At 36.4% G+C, this 20,935-nt stretch overlaps 1 protein-coding gene across 4 annotated transcripts in view; it reads left to right on the plus strand.

Moving 5' to 3' along the window:
* Nucleotides 1–20,935, plus strand: part of CFAP52 (cilia and flagella associated protein 52) — a 66,674-nt gene that overhangs the window by 21,229 nt on the left and 24,510 nt on the right. For all 4 annotated transcript variants that reach the window (XM_072641061.1, XM_072641060.1, XM_072641063.1 and 1 more), the window contains 3 exons: nt 2,154–2,270; nt 8,106–8,206; nt 18,358–18,528. In XM_072641061.1, the coding sequence (XP_072497162.1) occupies nt 2,154–2,270; nt 8,106–8,206; nt 18,358–18,528 (389 nt within the window). The remainder of the gene's footprint in view (nt 1–2,153; nt 2,271–8,105; nt 8,207–18,357; nt 18,529–20,935) is intronic.

Below are 20,935 nucleotides of genomic sequence, written 5' to 3' on the forward strand. Positions count from 1 at the left end.
GTAAAGATAGAGAAGAAATGGTGACTACATCAAGATACAAACAGAAGAGACATGACACCGAATCAAAGGCATTTAATGAAATAGAAATATAAATTAACAATAAAGTGAATGAGGCAATTGTCATTACCTAGATGCTACTGCCACTTATGCCTCCAAGGGACACTCTACCTGGGAGGAAGGACACAATCCGATTCATGACAGAATATTAGAGGCTCATGACCACAAGCAGCCTCAACTTCATCATTTTCCTCTCAATTTCTTATGCAAGGTCAAGCAAATATTACCTAGAGCCTATACCAAGCCAGGCTGACTCATACAACCTGCATCCATGTCTTCACTGTGATCTAAATTTGGATGCCTTTTTTTTTTTCTGTTTTTCCTGATCTCTGTGCTATATCTGTACCCACTGGCTAATGCAGCTTTTTCCCTCTCCTTCCTTCTCCCCTCAAATGAAATGATTGTTCCAGGAAGCCTTGTCTCCTTTCTATTATCAGAACACTCTATGCTACTCCTCCTCCAACTCTGCTCATTCTATTTCCTCACTTGGAATATCCTCCTCTCTTTCTTTGGTTTGTTCAAACCCTATACAGTTTTTAAAGTCCAACTGAAATTCCTCGTGTTTGGGGAGACCTCAAGTTCAATTATCTCCCTATTTTTGAACTTCTATGGCTTTTGAATTGGACACTTTGGGGGTACTTAACGTTAAAGTCTAGGGCAGGGATCATGTTTTACCTTAATTTTGTATCATTCCCAGTTTTGTGCTTTGCATAGAGCAGCTGCTTAATATGCTTGTAGCATAAGGATTGTTTCATATGTAAAGGCATGCTCTTGGAGGGCAGAGACTTTTTTCTTGCACATGTTTTTATTTAATAGTTATATGTATGTATGTACACATGTATTACATATCTGTGAATGAATACCCCTTCCAGATATGCTGTTTCTGTAACATCCTGTCAGCAAACCCACCTCTTAAGACTTTCCCTTCATATTTTTCATTTATTTTAAAGATAAATAGAATTACCTCTTTCACAACAACAACCAAAAAAACATCCCTCTGAATAAGGGCTTATTTCCTGACACCAAGAAATATTCCTCCTCTTGATTGAATACACTATTATTTACTTTTCTATCCTACTTCTTAGCCTCTCACTAATTTATTTTTTTCTCCTCTAACTACAGCCATTGCCACCTATAAAAAAAATGAATATAGTTATTAAATTTTCACCCAAAGAAACTGTGGACATTTTCCACTTAGGAATGAGGGAACTGAAACATGGAGGCATAAAGCAGTGAATTAGTGTGTCCACAGTTGGAGGTTTAAGTCTAGAATGGTTGTGAATGCTCATCTCTTTCAGAGTAGTAGTCTGTTAAACAAAGCTATGGAAGTGCTCTGCTGATATCCTTGCAGCGTCAAGAGAAAGTGAGAAAGGCCCTAAGCATGTTGAGCAAACTTATGGGAAGAGATTAACAAGAATTTTACAGGATGATGGGTCATGATGTACATTATGAGAAGGAATAGCCACATCACTGCATTATCTGTTGCATTATTTGTTTATCTTCATTACCTTCCTGCATTCTACACTATTTTCTTGTTAGAGATACTTTCTAAGCATAATTAAAATATTGAAAGAGAATATGAACTTTATTAGAAATAAAAATATTTTCTTGTGAAATCACCATCATCATCATAGCTAATATTCATATATTGCCAACCACTATAGAAATGTATAATGTGCCAAGCACTGTGCCAAGTAAGCACTTCACAAGCATTCTCTCATTTGATCCTCACAACAACCCTGGGAGGCAAGTGTTATTATGATCTCCATTTTACAGTTGAAGAAACTGTAGCCAACAGAGATTAAGTGACTTGGTCAGAGTCACTTAGCTGATGTCAAAGCTTCCTGACTTTCAGGTCCAGCATTCTGTTGTTCCTCCCAGTTATGGCAATCTGTTCAGTACCCTGATTCTCATATCCTCAAAACTGTCCTTCACTACTTTCGTTTTGTCTTTGAGTGTGGAAAGGCATTTGTAATGATGTTGAGCAGAAGTATGTCACTGTCAATTTTTCAGAAAGCTTTAGCCATCCTTAAAGACATACTCTAGCATAAGTCAGGACAATTGAATCTTACCATTATCTCTTCTGTCTTCTTCAGATGGCCGAAGATGATAGTTATTTCTATATTGGCACAACAACTGGAGACATCCTTAAACTGAACCCCAGAACAAAACTATTAGCTGACACAGGTCCTGTCAAGGAGAAGTTCAGTCTGGTGAGTAGAACCCATCTAGCTCTGTTCCTTAATTCATCTCATTGAACGTTTATTACAACCATGGGGCACTGGGCTAGGTGCTCATTGATGAGAACAAAACAATCCCCTCAAGGAATTTATGTTCTACAGGAGGGAATTACAAGAGGTATAGTAAATACAAAATAAACAAACTATTATCAGTGGGAGAGTTGGGTGGGGAGGAGAAAGTGGGTGAGGTCAGGTATAGGAGCTGGGCTTTGAGCTGATCCTGAAAAGGAGCTAGAGATTCTAAGAGGGGAAGGTGTGGAGGAAATACATTCTAGGTTTAAGGGACGCCTGGACAAGTGACAAAGACTGGGAATAGGCTAGTTTTCCTGGAACTTAGAGATCATGGGAGTAATGTATAATCAGTCTGAGAAGGTAGGCTGGAGCAAGATTGGGCTTTAAATGTCAGAAAGAACAGTTTATGATTTACCTTAAAGTCAATAGGGAACCATTGGAATTCCTTGAGAGGTAAACTGATAAAGTAGTCGGACCAGTTCTTTAGAAATATCAATTTGACAGCTATGTGGAGAATGGATTGGAGAGGGAAGTACCCAGAGGTAGAGAGACCATTTAGGAAGCTATTACTGAGGGGTGATAAGGCTTTGACGTAAGGTAAATGGTCATGCAAGTGGAGAGGAGGGGACAGATGGCAGAGATGTTGTGGAAATAAATAGACAAGACTTGACAACTGTTTGGTTATGGGGTTAGGAGTGAAAGTGAAAGTCAAGGATAGACTTCTAGATTAGAAATCTAGGCAATTAGAAGAATGATGACAACCTCAGCAGAAAAAGAAGGAAGTTAGGAAGAGGGGTGGATTTAGAGAGAAAAATAATAAGTTTTGTTTTGGGTCTGTTGACTTTGACATGATTCTGGGACATCTAGATGGAAATGTCTAGCAGATAGAGGTGTGATCCTGGGGCTCTGGGGAGAGATATGAGCTGGATATGTAGATTTGGAAGGCCGTTATTTGCATAGAGATGAAAATTGAACCCTGGAAAGTTGAGGAGATCACTAAGAGAGAAGTGTGTCCAGTCAGTCAGTAAACATCTATTAAGAGTTTACTATGTGTCAGACACTGTGTAAAGAAAGGTAATAACAGCCCTACCTTTAAGGGTCTCACTTTCTTTTGGGAGAGTCAACATGGAAAGCGACTATTTACAAACTAGTATAAGTTGGAGATAGTCTTAGAGGTTTCAGTATGGAAGTCTGAGATACGCTCACACATAGGAGAGGGACATGGATGCTTTTCCAGCAGAGAAGACTGAAAAGGAGCAGCCAGACAGGAGGCAAACGAGGGGAGAGAGGAGTTAGGAAAACCCAATGAGAAGGCAATACTGGAGGAAGAGGGGATGTTCAACATCATGCAGTGTCAAGTACTGTAGGGAAATTTTTTTAAAATGAAGTTTGAGAAAAGGACATTGGACTTTAGCAAAAGAGAAATTATTTGGAGACTGAGGAGTTTCATTCAAGTAATAAGATCGGAAGTCAGATTACAAGAAGCTGAGAAGTCAGTGGGAAGAGAAAATAGTCAATGAGTACAAATAGCTCTTCTTTGCAATTTTGCAAACATTTGCCCTTCTAGTCACTGTCTTTAATGAGAACATAAATACGAGATGGTGATGTTAATTCTGGAAAGGACCTGAAAAATCATTTAGTCCAACCCCCTAATTTTATAAGTTCATTTACTGAAGTTGACCCCACCTGGAAAATATACATTTTACTAGTCTGCTTCCCTTTATCACTAGTCCTTGGTGCTTTATGTCATTCATTTGTTAGAGGAGAGCATCCCAAGACTCAGTCAGAGACATTTGAAAATGCCTTTACTAGAGGCCCCAAAACAAAGTTCTGAGGAGCTTGGCTATGTGGTCACATTGACCATCTTCATGGCACATTCTAGTTGCTATGAATCATGGTATTATATTCTTTTTTTTACAGAGAATAAAAATAGTTTTTAATCATGGCAAGACTTTTTTGAGTTTGGCTTCAGGTGAAATTATAAAAGGGTGTGAATCACTAAGGGGAAAACAAGGTCTTGGTAATAAGATGTGAACTAAATTGTTAACTATTTCAATTTAAATAAAATGTAAATAAATTTTGATTTAAATAAAATAGCAGAATTTCTATTAAGTTTATAATTCTGAAGGATTTATTTAGTTATTTTGTTTCCCTACGAGTATGAGACACTAGATAAATGTTGAGAGATACCTCTCCAAAGTTTTTCTTTCCTAAAAAAAACCAGATCTTGCAATTTCCATCTTGTGGCACTTCTAGAAGCCATGGAAATGGAGACACTTTGATAGTTTGTGTCATTCCTTAGTCACAGTTTAAAATCACTTAAGGCAGAGGAACTTCACTGATGTCCTACTTTGAAGACTCATCATGGCCTAGAAATAACTCATAGTTTTTGTAGATTATAACATTACAGCACAAACTCTTACAGTAGGCTCTGACAACGTGGAAATGTTTCAAGTATGGTTCCAATGATTTCTCTTGTTGGAGGAGCAGCCTAGCTAAATTTGGAGAGTCTTATTAACAAATTGGCTTCAGAGTTATGAATTTCTTGGCCATAGTAACTTCTAATCTGCTTTGGTTGAGAGAGTTATTGGCATATAAACTCTGGTTGCCATGGAGGAGGAGTTGCTGTCTTCAAGTTCATTCCCAGTGTGATCCAAAAGAGGGTTGTGAGGCATTAGGTTTAATTGAACCAGTGAAGAGTGAGATGGTTAATACTAAAAGGTAGAAGAGGAAGAGATCTACCCAGATAAGGAGCAAGTGTGTAGGAGGAGGGAGCTTAAAGGGACAGAGATTGGGACAGACTCAGGGCATCTAGAATAGTGGGAAAGACAAGAAATTAGGGGAAAGTTACTTTAGCTTCATATAAATTGCATTCCAAGAGATACCTTCATTAAATAGGTTGTGTTAGCAGCACTGCTGTGGGATCAGATTTGGAAGCAGTAGTTTTATATACATATACATACATATACACATATACATACATATATACACATACACATACATATACGTATATATACTCCCTTTTATAGCCACCAGGTCTTAGGATTATAAAAGTAGTTTATTATGGGACACTGTGGTGTTCCACTCAATATACGATTTTGTACAAAAGAGACGTATTTAATGGATATTTGCCAACATGAGCTTAAGGAAGCATGGTATATGGGGAAGTATATTAGACTTAGAGTCAGAGGACTTGAGTTCAAATCATGATTATGTTACATTCAATAGAATGTAAACTCCTGGAGGTCAAATGAAAGCTCCTTGAGGGTTTTTTGTTTCTTTTGTTTTGTCTTTTGTGGGGAGAAGTCTGGATCCATGATTTCATCAATATAGGGAACTCTTGATGTAGAAAATTATTACATTGATGGAACTTGTTTATAACTTGACCCATGACCTTTGACTCCAAATCCACATATCTTTTCATTGCTTCCTATTCACTCTCTGCTTCTACCTACCTCTCCAGGTATTAAAGTATATATGATGATATATCTATGTATTGATATATATATATAATAAATACATATATTTACGTATAGTATACATGTGTATACTATACATATATATAACGTATATACTAAATGTTATACTTTATGCTATATAGTATGGTACATACTATACTATATAGATACTATACATATATAAGCTATATTTACAAATAAATATAGTATGAACTTTTCCCCCTCCATTTTTATTCACCAGTGCCTAACTGCAAATCCTTTATAACTTACAAAGAGCTTTTCCACGGTCACATAGCAAATATTAAGAAGCCAGATTTAAACCCAGATTTTTCTAATTCTAGTCATTTTGCCATGCTGCCTCCACCTTGTACATAATAGGTACTTGTAATCAATGTTTGTTCAATTAAATTACTTACTGCCTGTGTGACCTCAAGAAAACCACTTAACCTTTCTGGGCCTCATCTATAAAATGAGGGAGTTAGACTAGATTATGTACAAGGCCCTTTCTGACTCAAATTCCTATTATAGTAAATTTTTCATCATATAAACATGCAAATCTACTTTAAATTACTCCTGATGATTGACAGCATCCCTACAAATGAAGACACACAAGTATTATTGCAAAGATATGGTATTAATAGTAACTAGTAGCACCTACAATGTACCAGGCACTTCACAACTTTTATATTATCTTACTTGATCTCCACAACAACCCTGAAAAGTAGGTGCCATTATTATCCCCATTTTACAGTTGAGGAAACTGAGTTTAAATGACATTCAAAGTTATATAGCTAGCAAGTGTCTGAGATCAGATTTAAACTTGGGACTTCCTGACTCCAGACCTAAAATTGTATCCACTGCACCACTTAGATGTTGCCTGGATTCCAAGTCAATACCTGTGCTAGGTTCTTGTTGGGCACACCTTGACAGGATGCTCCCAGTTCCTGAGAGAGACAATAGAGAGCTGCTGATTGTAGCTATACATGCCAGGGAAGAGGATTATAATTGCTTAGTCTAATATGACCGTAAGAGAAAAGAGCCAAAGAGGAGAACAGAAATCTTGAGTATCTTTTTTTCCTGTCAGCTAACTTCCTATTTATTACCATTCTTCTGGCTACAGTCTTCTCAGCTTCCCCTGAGGCTTTGGAGGTAAAATCAGTACCACTTGCATTCTAAAGTCTGAGCTACAAATGACATTTTGGGAGATTGGTGCCCATTTTAAAGGAACAGTTCAGTTTTAAAACAAAGAGGTTTAACCTCATTAAAAACAAAAAAAGCTACTTCTTCAATCCAATCATATGTGTCTTCTCTTTTTCTGAGATTGACTGTCACAACAGGAGCAGAATTGTGAAAGAGAATGCGTTTGAGATGGGTGTCTGTGTAGCTAAATGTGTAATGGGGTGTCAGTGGCTAATGACAGACTTGCCAAGGATAAGCATAGATAGGTTTCTAATAGCTGAGAGATAGAAATCATTTCTTTCTATAACTGTTAAATAGAATTCTCTCATAGTATTATGCCTGTGTGGTAGATAGGTGGGACACTAGGCTTGGAATCATGAAGACATTTTCAGGAGTTCAAATTGGTCTCAGACACTTACTATCTGTGTGACCTTGGGCAAGTTACTTAACCCTGTCCGCCTCAGTTCCTCATCCGTAAAATGAGCTAAAGAAGGAAATGGCAAACCACTCCAGTATCTCGGCCAGAAAACCCAAAATGGGGTCAGAGTCAGGAACGACTAATAACAACTGAATAAAAAAATAAGACTATATTGATATCTAATTTGTTTGACTGCCCCTCAACGCATTGTTTTTAGTGATACTTTCATTAGGTTTCCTTCACACACCAGATTTTTAAGATCTCCTAAGGTAGGGGTAGGAAACTCGTGGCCCTCTAGGTCCTCAAGTGTGGCCCTTTGACTGAATTCAAACTTCACAGAACAAATCCTTTTAATAAAAGGATTTGTTCTGTAAAACTTGAACTCAGTCAGAAGGCCACACCCAAGGACCTAGAATGCCTCATGTGGCCTCAAGGCTGCAAGTTCCTCACTCCTATCTGAAGTAACTAGACTGTAGTAAAACCTACATACACATTATAATATATACTCCTTAAAGGCAAGCATCAGACTTTTTTTTTCTTTGCTTCCCCAGTGCCAAACACACTGCCTTCTACTTTTAGGAGGCTAATAAATGCTTCTTGAATTGAAATGAATTGAATTAAATTACCAGAACTTCAACGAGACCTTGTTGATTTCAGGGACCCATTTCTGCAAGGGAATGACTTGTGCTGATTCTTAGCAATGAAACTGTTCACAAAATGACAATGGCATTTTTATCTTAGGGAGTCACAACTATCAAGTGTCTGAAGATGGGAAGTGTGTTAATAGGCTCTGGAGCAGGGGTGTTGGCTCTTTGTAAAAGCCCAAGCTACAAACCAATCAAGTAAGTTTTATTGCCCAAATTCTGCTAAATTGGAGTGGTAAGATACACTGGGCAGATGGACTGAAAACTGCTCCTGAGTAATATCAATCTGCTCTTATAAAGTCTTTATTTAGTAAAGCAAATTAATCAGTTATTGGAATAAAGCTTTTTCTTTAGTATCAGTCCCTTCTCGCCTTCCCCAAATGATCTCAGTTCCCATTGAGCTCAGATACACTGATCCCTTGGAATTTGGCAACATATGAAGGGCTTGGCACTTATGACCTAGGGGGGGCCTTTTCTCAGAAAAGGGCTCAAATGGATTTAGAGTCAATGCTGGAGTAGCTTGAACCCAAAGGGCAGGGTTCTTTATATCCCCACCCCAGAGTTTTGGAGAAAATATTTACAATTGATATTTACATTATATTTGGGATTTTCCCTAAAAGGGATTAATGGGTTTCCTTCTAGAAAGGGTACTAAATGGACTAAATATATAGTCTATCTTTTATATATAGTCCATATATATGTTTACATATATACATATATGTATATGTATACATATATGTCTGACATAGGACAGATATTTCTTATACTATAAAAAATGCATTATACACAAAGGACTTAGAAATGAGCATTAACAAATTAAAACACCTGTCACCTATTATATTCTCCTGGGAGATAAAGAAAAATTTTATAGGTCTGCTGAACTGATATTTCATCTTTACCTTGAATCTATACTATATGAACAGCTCACAAAGTATAGAGCTTCTGCCTATCAGGCAATGTTTTTTTAGTCCTTTCAGTCCCTTCTAAATGCTTGCACAGAAATCAACTGCTAATTGACCAGTATGTGACTCCTGAACTCATTGGGTAGCTGCCAAGTATGGTAATTTCTGTCCAACTTTCAGCATTGTCGTGAGATCACCTGTGGGTGGGGAGAAAGCACAAAGCAAAAAAAAAGAGGTAGCCAAGGATTTGAGTTCCATTTTCAGTCTTACCCTAGCAAGGAAATGTTCTCAGTACCTTGTGCATGTAGCTCTCATAGCTTCCCTCTTCTCCCCCTAATCCCACTCCCCATCTCCAAGGGAGAGATGGTGTTGATTGACAACAAAGAGGCCACATTGCATGAAGCTTTCTCTTTAGAGTCCACAAAATGGATGACTGTTTCCAGCTTAGTTGCCATATCTTTGACATAGCTCCAGTCATGGGGATATACATATATGCCCATCAGAAGGTGCATAGTCACATGCTCAGCCTCATTCTCCCTACACATTTATATTTGCTTTGCATGCATTCTCTATATACTTTTATATGTACTTGTTATGTTCCTGGCTGGTGTGGAGACTTTTGGAGAATATTTTTATTTTCTCTTTGTATTCACAATGCCTGCTTCTTAATAAATGCTTGTTGATTGATTGTTTGATGCTTATCCAATAATCTCAGAAGATTGTTAGGCGAATTAGATGAGATAAGATTAAATACTAAAATTCATTCATCTGGATCTACATATTCGGAATTTTATAATAAGAATAAAAATTTTATAATAAGAATAAGAATAAAAAAAAATTAGAATAAAAAAGAATAAATACTGAGATAAAATTTACCTTAGCATATCCTTTCCCCCTTGACAGTACAAGGTAAATTATAATGAAAGACTTTTTTATCAAAGAGACAGGGAAATCCAAGGTGGTTGGTAATAAAATTGATCCAGAAGAGTTGTTTATGTTTTCATTAATATGCATGGTTTCTCCTGGGATAATTGGAAAGTAGTTGATCAGTGTAGAGAAAAGCAAGTCTGAAGTTATTTCAGAGTGGTGGGTGGTGGGTGGGGAGAACTTAATTCAGCCATGGGAAAATAAGAATAAAAATGATACCATTAGGGATAATGATTATTGTGTCATAATTATATCACCCTTAAAAGTTAATAAATCACTTTACTGTCAGAAAGCCTAAGGATCTAAACAGTGAGGGAAAGGAAGTAACAGAGGCAAAAGAAGTTGATGAAAGAGCAAGTGAGCAAATAAATATGAGGATTTTTTTGTCCCATTTAATCTTCACATCCTCAAACTTTTCAAAAATTTTATCTCTCTTCATTCAGCCTATGAAAACTGAAGTTATTATTTTGTGGGGAAGGGGGATGGGATCAGCTTTCAAGTAAATTCTGCAAGTTAAGTAATCCAAAAGCAATTTTGTATATTTTAAGCACAGACTCTCTAAGTCTAGTTTCATTGACAAGTATTTTCCAGTGCCTCATTGTTTTTGTCAGAACTACCTCCAACATCTTACTGTGATTTGGAGATTACCCTAGGTCATACCAGTTGAACAGTAAGCTCTGAGAAGTCTTATCATGCTGGAAAGGCTTCAAGTATGGTCTTGACAATACATTGAGTCTGCTAAGGACCAGCCCAACCAGTCATGGAGTGATTCATTACAAGTAGGTTGGACGCTAGGTTGCAGTTTCTTCAGCCATTATAACACAACTTTGAAAGCTTCTTTAATTTTTAACCACAATTACTTCTTAAATGACTTGCTCATATATTGAAGGATCTCTTTGCCTTGGGTAAATATTTCATTTTCCTAAATAAATAAAAAGGTTTGTTTTGTTCACCTAAAGTTAAATAACACTAGCCTCCTTTTCTCCCATAGTGAACTTCAGTGGCTTCAAGGTTAGTAGATTGAAAATCAGGATCCATACCTATTTGAGTGCCTGTCACTGAGTTTCCAGGTTGTTAAAACATAGAATGAAAGAGGATGTTTAGCCTACTTAACAAAACAATCACCAACAAGCTGTTTCTGTAGCACCAGTTTATCATTTTGCATCACAATGATGTAATTGAAGTTACAAATTGTTCTTGTCTGTGACAGTCCTTTTATGATTCTCTAAAGGCACATAGTTCCATAGCCCTATTTCTTGTCCTAGTCAGCAGTTTCACTGTTATTTGTCAGTAATAAAAATCCGCTTTGGTCACTTCTTACTCAGACTGTTAGTTACATTTAGCTTACAGCTGATCTCCCTGCATTTAGCTGGTCCCTCTTTTTGTTTACTCTGAATAGCAACCTAAGATTGGTTTTTAAAAGTTAATTGAACTTATTAAAATTCTAAATTTATTTAAATACCAAAAAAGAACATTTCCATGTATGTAGCAAAACACAAAAAAGGACTGTATATAAAACTGTGAATCTCCATTTCATACTGCTTTCTTTAAAAAAGAAAAAGAATACAGTACATTCCACATGTTACTTTTGAAACTGTCCTGTTTGTCTGTTTCCTTCTGAACTTCCTTCTGTTCTTTTCTGTACATTTAAAAAAGTGTTTCAGTTACTTTTTTGCATCACTATTGCTAAACTCCTCTCCTCCTCCCAACACAGATTAAAAACGGATTGGAGACTAAAGAATCTAATCTTAAATAATGAATGGGTTAAGGAAAAAAATCATAGAAACAATAATTTCATTAAAGGGAATGACAATGAGACGACATATCAAAACCTATGGAATACTGCAAAGACAGTAATCCGAGGAAAACTTGTATTTCTAAATGCTTATATTACTAAAATAGAGACACAGTAGACCAATGAATTGGCAATGCAATTAAAAAACTAGAAAAAGAACAAATTACAAATCCCCAATTAAACACCAAATTGGAAATTCTAAAAATTAAAGGTGAGATTAAGAAAATTGAATATAAGCAAACCATTGAATTGATAAAATTGGGAGTTGGTTTTATGAAAACACCAATAAAATAGATAAACCACTGGTTAATAAGATCAAAAAAAAGAGAAGAAAAACAAATCACAAGTATTGAAAATAAAAAGGATGAATATACTGCTAATAAAGATGAAATGAAAGCATTTACAAGGAGTTATTTTTGACCAATTATAGACAACCACATTTAACAATTTAAGTGAAATGGAAGAATATTTACAAAAATATAAATTGCCTAGATTAACAGAAGAGGAAATAGAATAGCTTAAAAAACCTATTTTAGAAAAAGAAATTGAACAGATCATAAATGAACTTCCTACAAAAAAATCATCAGAACCAGATGGATTTACAAGTGATTTCTACCAAACATTTAAAGATCAATTAATTCCAATATTACATAAATTATTTGCAATAATAAGCAAAGAAGGAATCCTGCCAAACTCCTTTTATGAAACAAATATGGCACTAATAAATCAAGAAGAACAAAAGCAGAGAAAGAAAACTATAGATCAATTTCATTAATGAATATGGATAAAAAAAATTCTAAGTAAAATACTAGCTAGGAGACTACAACAATACATCACAAAGATTATACATTGTGACCAAGTAGAATTTATACCAGGAATACAAGGATGGTTTAACATAAGGAAAACTATTAACACAATCAGTTATATCAATAACAAAAATAACAAAAGTCATGTGATTCTATTAATAGATACAGAAAAAGCTTTGGCTAAAATGTAAGATTTATTCCTATTAAAAACATTTGAAAGCACCGGTATAAATGGATTTTTCCTTAAAATCATAAGAAGTATCTACCTGAAACCATTAGCAAGCATTATTTGTAATGAGAATAAGCTAGAAGTCTTTCCAATAAGATTAGGAGTGAAACAAGGATGTTCATTGTCACCAATATTATCCAATATTGTGTTAGAAATGCTAGCAATAGCACTAAGAGAAAAAAAAAGAAATTGAAGGAATCAGAATGGACAATCAGGTAATAAAACTTATCTGGTTTTGCATTCAATATGATGATATGCTTGGAAAATCCTAGAGATTCAACTAAAAAGTTAGTTGAAGAAAGTAAGAGTTTTTAGCTAAGTAGCAGGTTATAAAGTAAACCTGCAGAAATCATCAGCTTCTATATATCACCAATAAAACCCTGAAGAAAAGATAGTAAGGGATACCCCATTTCAAATAACTGTAGACAGCATAAAATACCTGGGAGTAAACCTACCAAAACAAACCCAGAAACTACATGAACATAATTATAAAACACTGTGTGTACAGAAAGATTTAAATAACTAGAGAAATATCAATTGTCTATGGATGGGCAGGCCCAACATAATAAAAATGACAACTTTGCCTTAACTAATCTATGTATTCAATACCATCTCAATTAAATTGCCAAAAAACTATTTTATTGTTAGAAAAATGTATCACCCAGGCAATATTCACAGCACCAAGGGCAAATTTGAATATGCTGGTGTAGTTCAGAACCACAAAGTATAACAGACTCTCTATATGAAAGGCAGAAGAAAGCCAAATCCATCATAGTAACAAAAATCTTACACAATAAATGCAGAAGACAACACCATCCCAAGCCCTCCCCCGCTAGAATTCCCACAAACCAGTTCCATTAAACAAATTATAAGCAGGCTCTCTTATACAAAATTACAAACAAGCTCCTTCACTCATGCTAGCCAGCTGCCTGTTTGCCTGCATCCTTTCTAGCTCTGACTAGACTCTGACCAATTTCCTCTCAGTTTTGCTCTAACTCTGCTTCTTCCTGTTCTATCCTTCCTGCTCCACCCTTCCAGCAAACTCTTCCCACCACAGACTTCATGTGATTCAGACTTCCATGTGACACAGGCAGGTCACATGGGCCTACTAATGAACGGGAAAGGTCTTCCCATTTAAATTACCATTACAGAAAGGTAAAAAAAATTCATTTGGAAAAACAAAAGGTCAAAAATTTCAAAGGAACTAATGAAAAAACATTAAAGAAAGGAGGTTTTAGGATTATTAGATCTTAAACTATATCTTAAGGCAGCAATTATCAAAATTATCTGGTACTGGTTAAGAAATAGACAGGTAACTCAGTGGAACAGAGTAGACATACAATACACAGTAGTAAATGATTATGGTAACTTTGTGTTTGACAAATGTAAAGATTTTAGCTTTTGTAATAAGAATTATTTGCTAAATATATGTGTGTATGTTTATGTACACACACAATTTGCATCTCTTGGTAGCCTTCTGTAGGGTGGAGTGATGGGAACAGGAAGAAAAAAGTGCACAGCAGAGAACAAAAGAAAACTTAGAAGGGAGCATAGAAAAGCAGATTAGCTTTGAAAGCAATTTGTAGTGTTTATTACATACTTTTTCAAAAAAAGTAAGAAGTGTAAAATGGAAATTCATGGTTTTATATTGAATCCTCCTTATATATTATGCTGTATACTTGGAAACTTTCTTTTGTCTTATATTTAAGTTCAAAATGAAAAATTAATTTAAAAAAACAGTAGAAGGGACATTGTAGTTTTTGGGTGCTTGGGCTGTCCCAATCTGAGCACACTATGGGTCACAATGGTCACTGCTCCTTCTAGTGGATTTCTTTTTTTTTTTTTATGTGAATTTTGTCTAGTATTTTTATTTTTCCCTAGTTACATGTAAGAACAATTTTTAACATTCATTTTAAAAACTTTGAATTTCAAATTCTCTCCCTTCCTCCCTCTCCTGCCCCCTTCATTGAGAAGATACATTTCTATATAGGTTATACATGTATAGTCATGCAAAACACTTCCAAAATACTCATGTTGTGAAAGACCAACTGTATTTCCCTCCATCCTATTCCCCTGTTTATTCTTTTCTCTCTCTCCTTTCACCCTGTCCCTCCTCAAAAGTGTTTTGCTTATGATTACCCCCTCCCCCAATCTGTCCTCCCCTTTATCACCGCCCCCCTCCCTTCTCTTACCCCCTTTCCCCCTGCTTTCCTTTAGGGTAAGAGATTCTGTACCCAATTGAGTGTGTATGTTATTTCCTCTTTGAGTCAATTTTGATGAGAGTAAAGTTCATTCACCCCCTCTCACCCCTTTTCCCCTCCACTGCAAAAGTTTTTTCTTGCCTCTTTTATGTGAGATAATTTACCCCATTCTACCTCTCCCTACTCTCCCTACTTCTCCCAGTGCATTCCTCCCTCACCCCCTAATTTAACTTTTTAAATATCATCCCTTCATATTCAACTCACTCCTGTGCCCTCTATCTACATATGTGTGTGTATGTGTATGTATGTATTCCTTCAAACTACCCAAATAGTGAGAAAGGTTTGTAGGAATGTAAACAGTTTAAATTTAATAAGTCTCTTATGATATCTCTTTCTTGTTTACCTTTTTATGCTTCTCTTGAATGTTGTGTTTGAAAGTCAAATTTTCTGTTCAGCTCTGGTCTTTTCTCAAGAATGTTTGAAATTCCTCTATCTCATTGAATATCCATTCATGAATCATACTCAATTTTGCTAGGTAGGTGATTCTTTGCTGTGATCCTAGGTCCTTTGCCCTCTGCAGTATCATATTCTAAGTTCTTCAGTCCTTTAGTGTAGAAGCTGCTAAATCTTGTATTATTCTGATTGTGGCCCTATGACACTTGAATTTTTCCTTTCTGGCTGCCTGCAGTATTTTCTCCTTGACCTGGGAACTCTGGAATGTGTCTGTAGTATTCCTGGCAGTTTTAACTTTGGGATCTCTTTCAGGAGGTGATTGGTGGATTCCTTCAATTTCTATTTTGCCCTCTGGTTCTAGAATATCAGGGTAATTTTCCTTGATTTCTTGAAAGATGATATCTAGTTTCTTTTTTTAATCATGGCTTTCAGGTAGTCCAATAATTTTAAAATTGTCTTTCCTGGAACTATTTTCCAGTTGTTTTTCCAATGAATATTTCACAAATGTTTCACATTTTCCAATGAATATTTCATCAAAACATTGTTTTTCACAATAACTATTCACATTTAATATTCTAGTTGGTTTCTTTCCACTTTTTTTGCTTTTGTTTTATGGTCTCTTGATTTCTCATAAAGTCATTAGTTTCCATTTGTTTCATTCTAATTTTTAAGGAATTATTTTCTTAAGTGAGCTTTTGGACCTCCAGCTTTTTAAGGCATTCTTCTCCTCACTGACTTTTCTTTTACCATTTGACCTACTCTGTTTTTTAACATGTTATTTTCTTCAGCATTCAGTCTCCTTTACCAAGTTGTTTACTTGTTTTTCATGGTTTTCTTGCATCACTCATTTCACTTCCCAATTTTTCCTCTACTTCTCTTATTTTCAAAATCCTTTTTGAGCTCTTCCTTGACCTGAGACCAATTCATATTTTTCTTGGAGGCTTTGGATGCAGGAGCTTTGATTTTGTTGTCTTCTTCTGTGATCTTCCTTGTCACCAAAGTAAGTTTCTATAGTCACAGTTTTTTTTCCCCATTGCTTGCTCATTTTCCCACTCTCTTACTGACCTTTTAACTCTTTGTTAAGATAGGACTCTCCTTCCAAGGTGAAGAATGAACTGTCCTAAGCTTTAGGGGTTTTGTGCAGCTGTTTTCAGAGATACTTCTAGGGACCTGTAAGTTTTCAGTTTCAAGGTGGTATGATCTAAGGAGAGGTGTTTACTCCTCTCCTGGCCTGTGCTGTGGTCTGTGAGCAACCACAAGCACTCTTTTCTGCCCTAGAACTGTGAGGAAAGTCTCCCCTCCACTGCTATGGCAAGTTTTGATGTTCTAGTGCTGCTCCTCACCCTGGGACTGCCACCTAGGGCTGTGGCCCAGATCCAAGTATGGGCAAAACAACAGAGTCCTGCCTCAATGCTAGCAAAAAGAACCCTTTAATCTCCTTGTGACCAGTTGTTTGATTCTCTTACTGTCTGTGGACTGAGAGCTCTGAAAGCAACTGCTGCCACTGCTGATTCAGTCACTTCCAAGGCCTGCTCCTGGTTTGCTGGGATTGGGACTGTGCTGGTGTGTCCTGTGCTGGACTGTGCTCTCTTTCTCTCACCCAGGTCTGACAGACCTTTCCTTTTGATCTTCTAAATTGTCTTTGGCATCTGTGGGCTGAGAAGTTTAGAAACTGGCCCTGCTGCCAGTGATTCAGTTGCCCTGAGGTTCGCTCCCGGTTTGCTAGGACCTAGTCTATGCTGGCACACCTGCACTGAACTGCACTCCTCTTTCACCCTGGTGCAAAAGAACTCTGCTGCCAACCTTCCAGATTGTCTTGGGCTGGAAATTTATTTCAATGTTTTTGTGGGCTCTGCTGTACTAGAATTTGCTTAGAGTCATTTTTAACAGCATTTAGAGGAGTTTGGGGGAGAACTCAGGTGAGTCCCTGGTTTTTTTACTCTGCCATCTTGACTCTCTCTGCATCTAGTGGATTTCAAGATCTCATCTGTGCTCTTGTTGCCTCCACAAACAATACCCTCTAAGCTATACTTGATGCTGGCCACTCTCTGTTCATGCTAGGATGGTAATAACAATGACAATATCTAATGTTTATATAGTACACCTATCTAACTGCCTTGTTTGCTTGAAGTGGCATTGGCCTGGCTGGCAGCCCCCTTCCCTAGTCTCCTGGCTTGTTTGGTTGACTTTCTGTGTAGTTTTTAGTTGGAAGAAATCACTTCCTGAAGTTTCTCAATGGATTTCTTGAACGTCATTCTGGTTGAATTTGTGGTTTTTGGGGGAGTGGTAGATATGTGGGAGCTGGGGACAGGGTCCTGCCTCTGTTCTGGCAGCTGTCTTAATAGTGCTTTTGTTATATTAGTCTATTGTTTAAGAATATCTGCCAGTTTCTTACCTAGGAATCAGGTACTTGGGACATTGTCAAACTCTACTTTTCTCTTTCTTATCCTCTTCTTCTCCCACTGTTGCCCAATACATACTTTTTGGCCAGACAGGAGTCAGCTAGATTGGCACAATGGCTATAGCACTGGACCTAGAGTCAGGAAGACTCAAACTCAAATCTGATTATAGATACTTACTAACTGTATGACCCTGGGAAAGTCACTTAAGCACTATCTGCCTCAGTGTCCTCCACTGTAAAATGAGTATCATAATAGCACCTACCTCCCAGGGTTGTTGTGAAGATCAAATGAGATCATGATTGTAAAGTGTTTAGTATAGTGCCTGGCACATAGTAGGAGCTTAATAAATGCTTGTTTTATCCCCAATCCTCACCCACCCCTGACCCTTCAATAAGACCAGGTTTGTTTCCTTCCCTGACCTTAAATTGATAATATTCTGTTTCTAAATCTCTAATATTTTGTCTCATGGCCTTCATACTGTATATACTTCTATTGTAGTCTGTCAATTACAGTAATAAGAACTATAACACATTTTTTATGTTCTCCTTCCCTGTCAAATACATAGCAAATGGTTAATACTGTATTTGATGAATTGGATCAGATCTATACAACATATTACTTTTTTCTTTTTAAGGAAAGTTCAGTTACTAGGTGGGGTCACCTCCATTGCACTTCGAGGTCAAGGGCATCAATTCTTTGCTGGAACAGAAGCAGCTCACATTTACTGCCTTGGTTACACTGATTTTAAAGAAGAACTCATTGCTACCTGTCACAGTGGGGCTGTCCACGACATTGTTTTCCCATAGTAAGTAAAGAGGGGGACAACACTTCTTTTACCTCTTAAATTCAATCAGAAAGTGGGAATTTGATATATACCATTTGGATATTATTTTATTCCCCTGGGGAATAAAAAAAAAATCCCTAAATAGATTCTTTCCTGAAATTTTGGTATGTGTGAAGTCAAGAATTGTGGGGTTGAGGCAGGATGTAGCAAGTAACATAGCAATGCCAATTCATAAGGGATTTTAAGTGTCTTTTGAGACCATGCCTCCAAACATAGCAGTCTTTATGCTGTGTGTCACTTATTCATTCATAGCACTCTAAAGCATGTTGCAGTAGAATGACTGATGGATTCAGAGTGAGAAGACTTGGGTTTCAGTCTGGATTTTCCATTTTCTGACTGTGACTTTTAGCAGGTCATTTTACCTCTGAACCTCAGTTTCCTCATCTGTTAAATGAAGATTACTGCTGTTGTAATACCTCTGTCACAGGATCGTTGACAGGATTAAATGAGATCATGTGTATAAAGTATTTTGTAAGCCATAGAGTGCTCCACAAATATAAGCTATGATTTAATGACAAAGTTCGAATAGAGTGGGATTTAGCAAAACAGAGTGTTCATTCCAATTAGAGGAGACCAGAGCAAGGCCTCACCTATTTAAGCATTTTTTTTAGATTTTTTTTCATTAGAAGATACTTTAAGGCAGCTAAGTGATCCTTGGTGTAGCTGACTACCCATAATGTTATCAGTTATTCTTCATTTATCTTCATATATCTCCTATCTTGCATTGCTTTTCTCTGCCTATGAACCTGCACTATTAAAGTGTATTGTAACCACCACTCTTAGTTAATAGTTTTGCTGACTTTCCCGTCAGTATTTCTTTTATGTTGCTTCTACAAGAAGACTATGTCCTTTGTTTTTATTAAGTTAATAGATAATGAAACTTCTAGCCATTGTTCCTTTGCTGCACCTAAAATATCTGTTTAACACTAGAGAAAAGATTGTTGTTAAAAGTGACTCGGTTTAAAAAAAAGTTACTCAATATAATCAACCCCCTTGTTATTATTGTGCATTTGTATTTATTAAAAACTCAGGATGATCTGCAGCAGGGATTATGTCTCTTCCATAATCTTCCAAGGAGTGAAAAAGAAATAACAGATTATCACTGAGGCAAGAGAGTTTGAATGAGGTGTATTATAAAGTTTGAATTTTCATTTCTGGTTAAATGTTGAGCATTTCTAATGTGCTAAGTGTGGAACAGGTAGTGGTACAAAAGGTTGTGTGAAGGTAAGCTTTGTAAAACATTCAATACACTGTGGGATTACCATTGTATAGAGTGTAATAAAACATTCTGGAAAGTTCTAAGATTTCAAAGCACTACATAAGTCCCTAAGGCCAAAGTAGTATGTAGCTATGTTTGCAAAGGTGAGACTGGAGAAAGGATTCATACATTAGGTGTATGTTGTTGACCACAAATGTCCCTTCCAATTCTAAAATTCCATGATTCTTCTAATATTGCTGGTGCTTATATTCACTGCAAGAACAACATGAAAATGCCCTCATTCTCAAAATCAGGATCTCATAGCAATTATATGTTGTTTTAACCATTTAGATTGATGACGACATTGTCCTACTAAAGGAAATATTCTATTTGGACATTGTCAAGGTATCTTTAATTATGTGACATGTTCATTTTAGTACAAAATCAGTAATTTAACTGAAATGCAAAAGCACAAAATAAGATGTGGGGATTAGCATTCCATTAAAGTTTTGAGTTCCTATGTAACAAATAGAGAGTCACAGAACCAAAGAGTTGAAAGGAACCTTGCAGATCATCTTGTCGACCTTCCAAATCATTTTTACCTCTTTGATTTCCTAACAGATAGTCATCCAACTGAATAATTCCAGTGACCTAATTGCTTATTCCTTTGTGAGACATACAATCCATACAGAAAGTTAATTCAATGAAGCCAAAATCTGCCTCTATTTAATTTATAACGCTAATTTGTAAAATTAATCATTTTTCTGGAACACCTTAGAACAGGTCAAACCTCAATTACACATGATAACCCCTCAGTTCAATTCTACAAGCATTTAAGTGTCTTGCTAAGCACTGTGCTAAATACTGGAGGTACAGTGACAAACTGGAATAGTCCCTTCTCTCAATAAGCTGATATTCTACTCTGGGGAAACACATATACAGACAAACAAATGGATTCAATTATCATCTCTATGCAGATTTCCATATCAACATTTCCAGCAATCCCTAGTTTTTTTCTTGAGCAAGTTTTTATCATCAATTACCTTTTAGACATTTCAAACTCTGGATGTCCAAACTCTAGACATCTCAAACTCAATGTCTGAAACAGAACTTATTATCTTACTCCCCAGACACTCTCCTCTTACAATATCCTTATTTACTCTTGAGGCC

Source organism: Notamacropus eugenii, chromosome 2, assembly GCF_028372415.1.
Source record: "Notamacropus eugenii isolate mMacEug1 chromosome 2, mMacEug1.pri_v2, whole genome shotgun sequence".
Classification (NCBI taxonomy): domain Eukaryota; kingdom Metazoa; phylum Chordata; class Mammalia; order Diprotodontia; family Macropodidae; genus Notamacropus; species Notamacropus eugenii.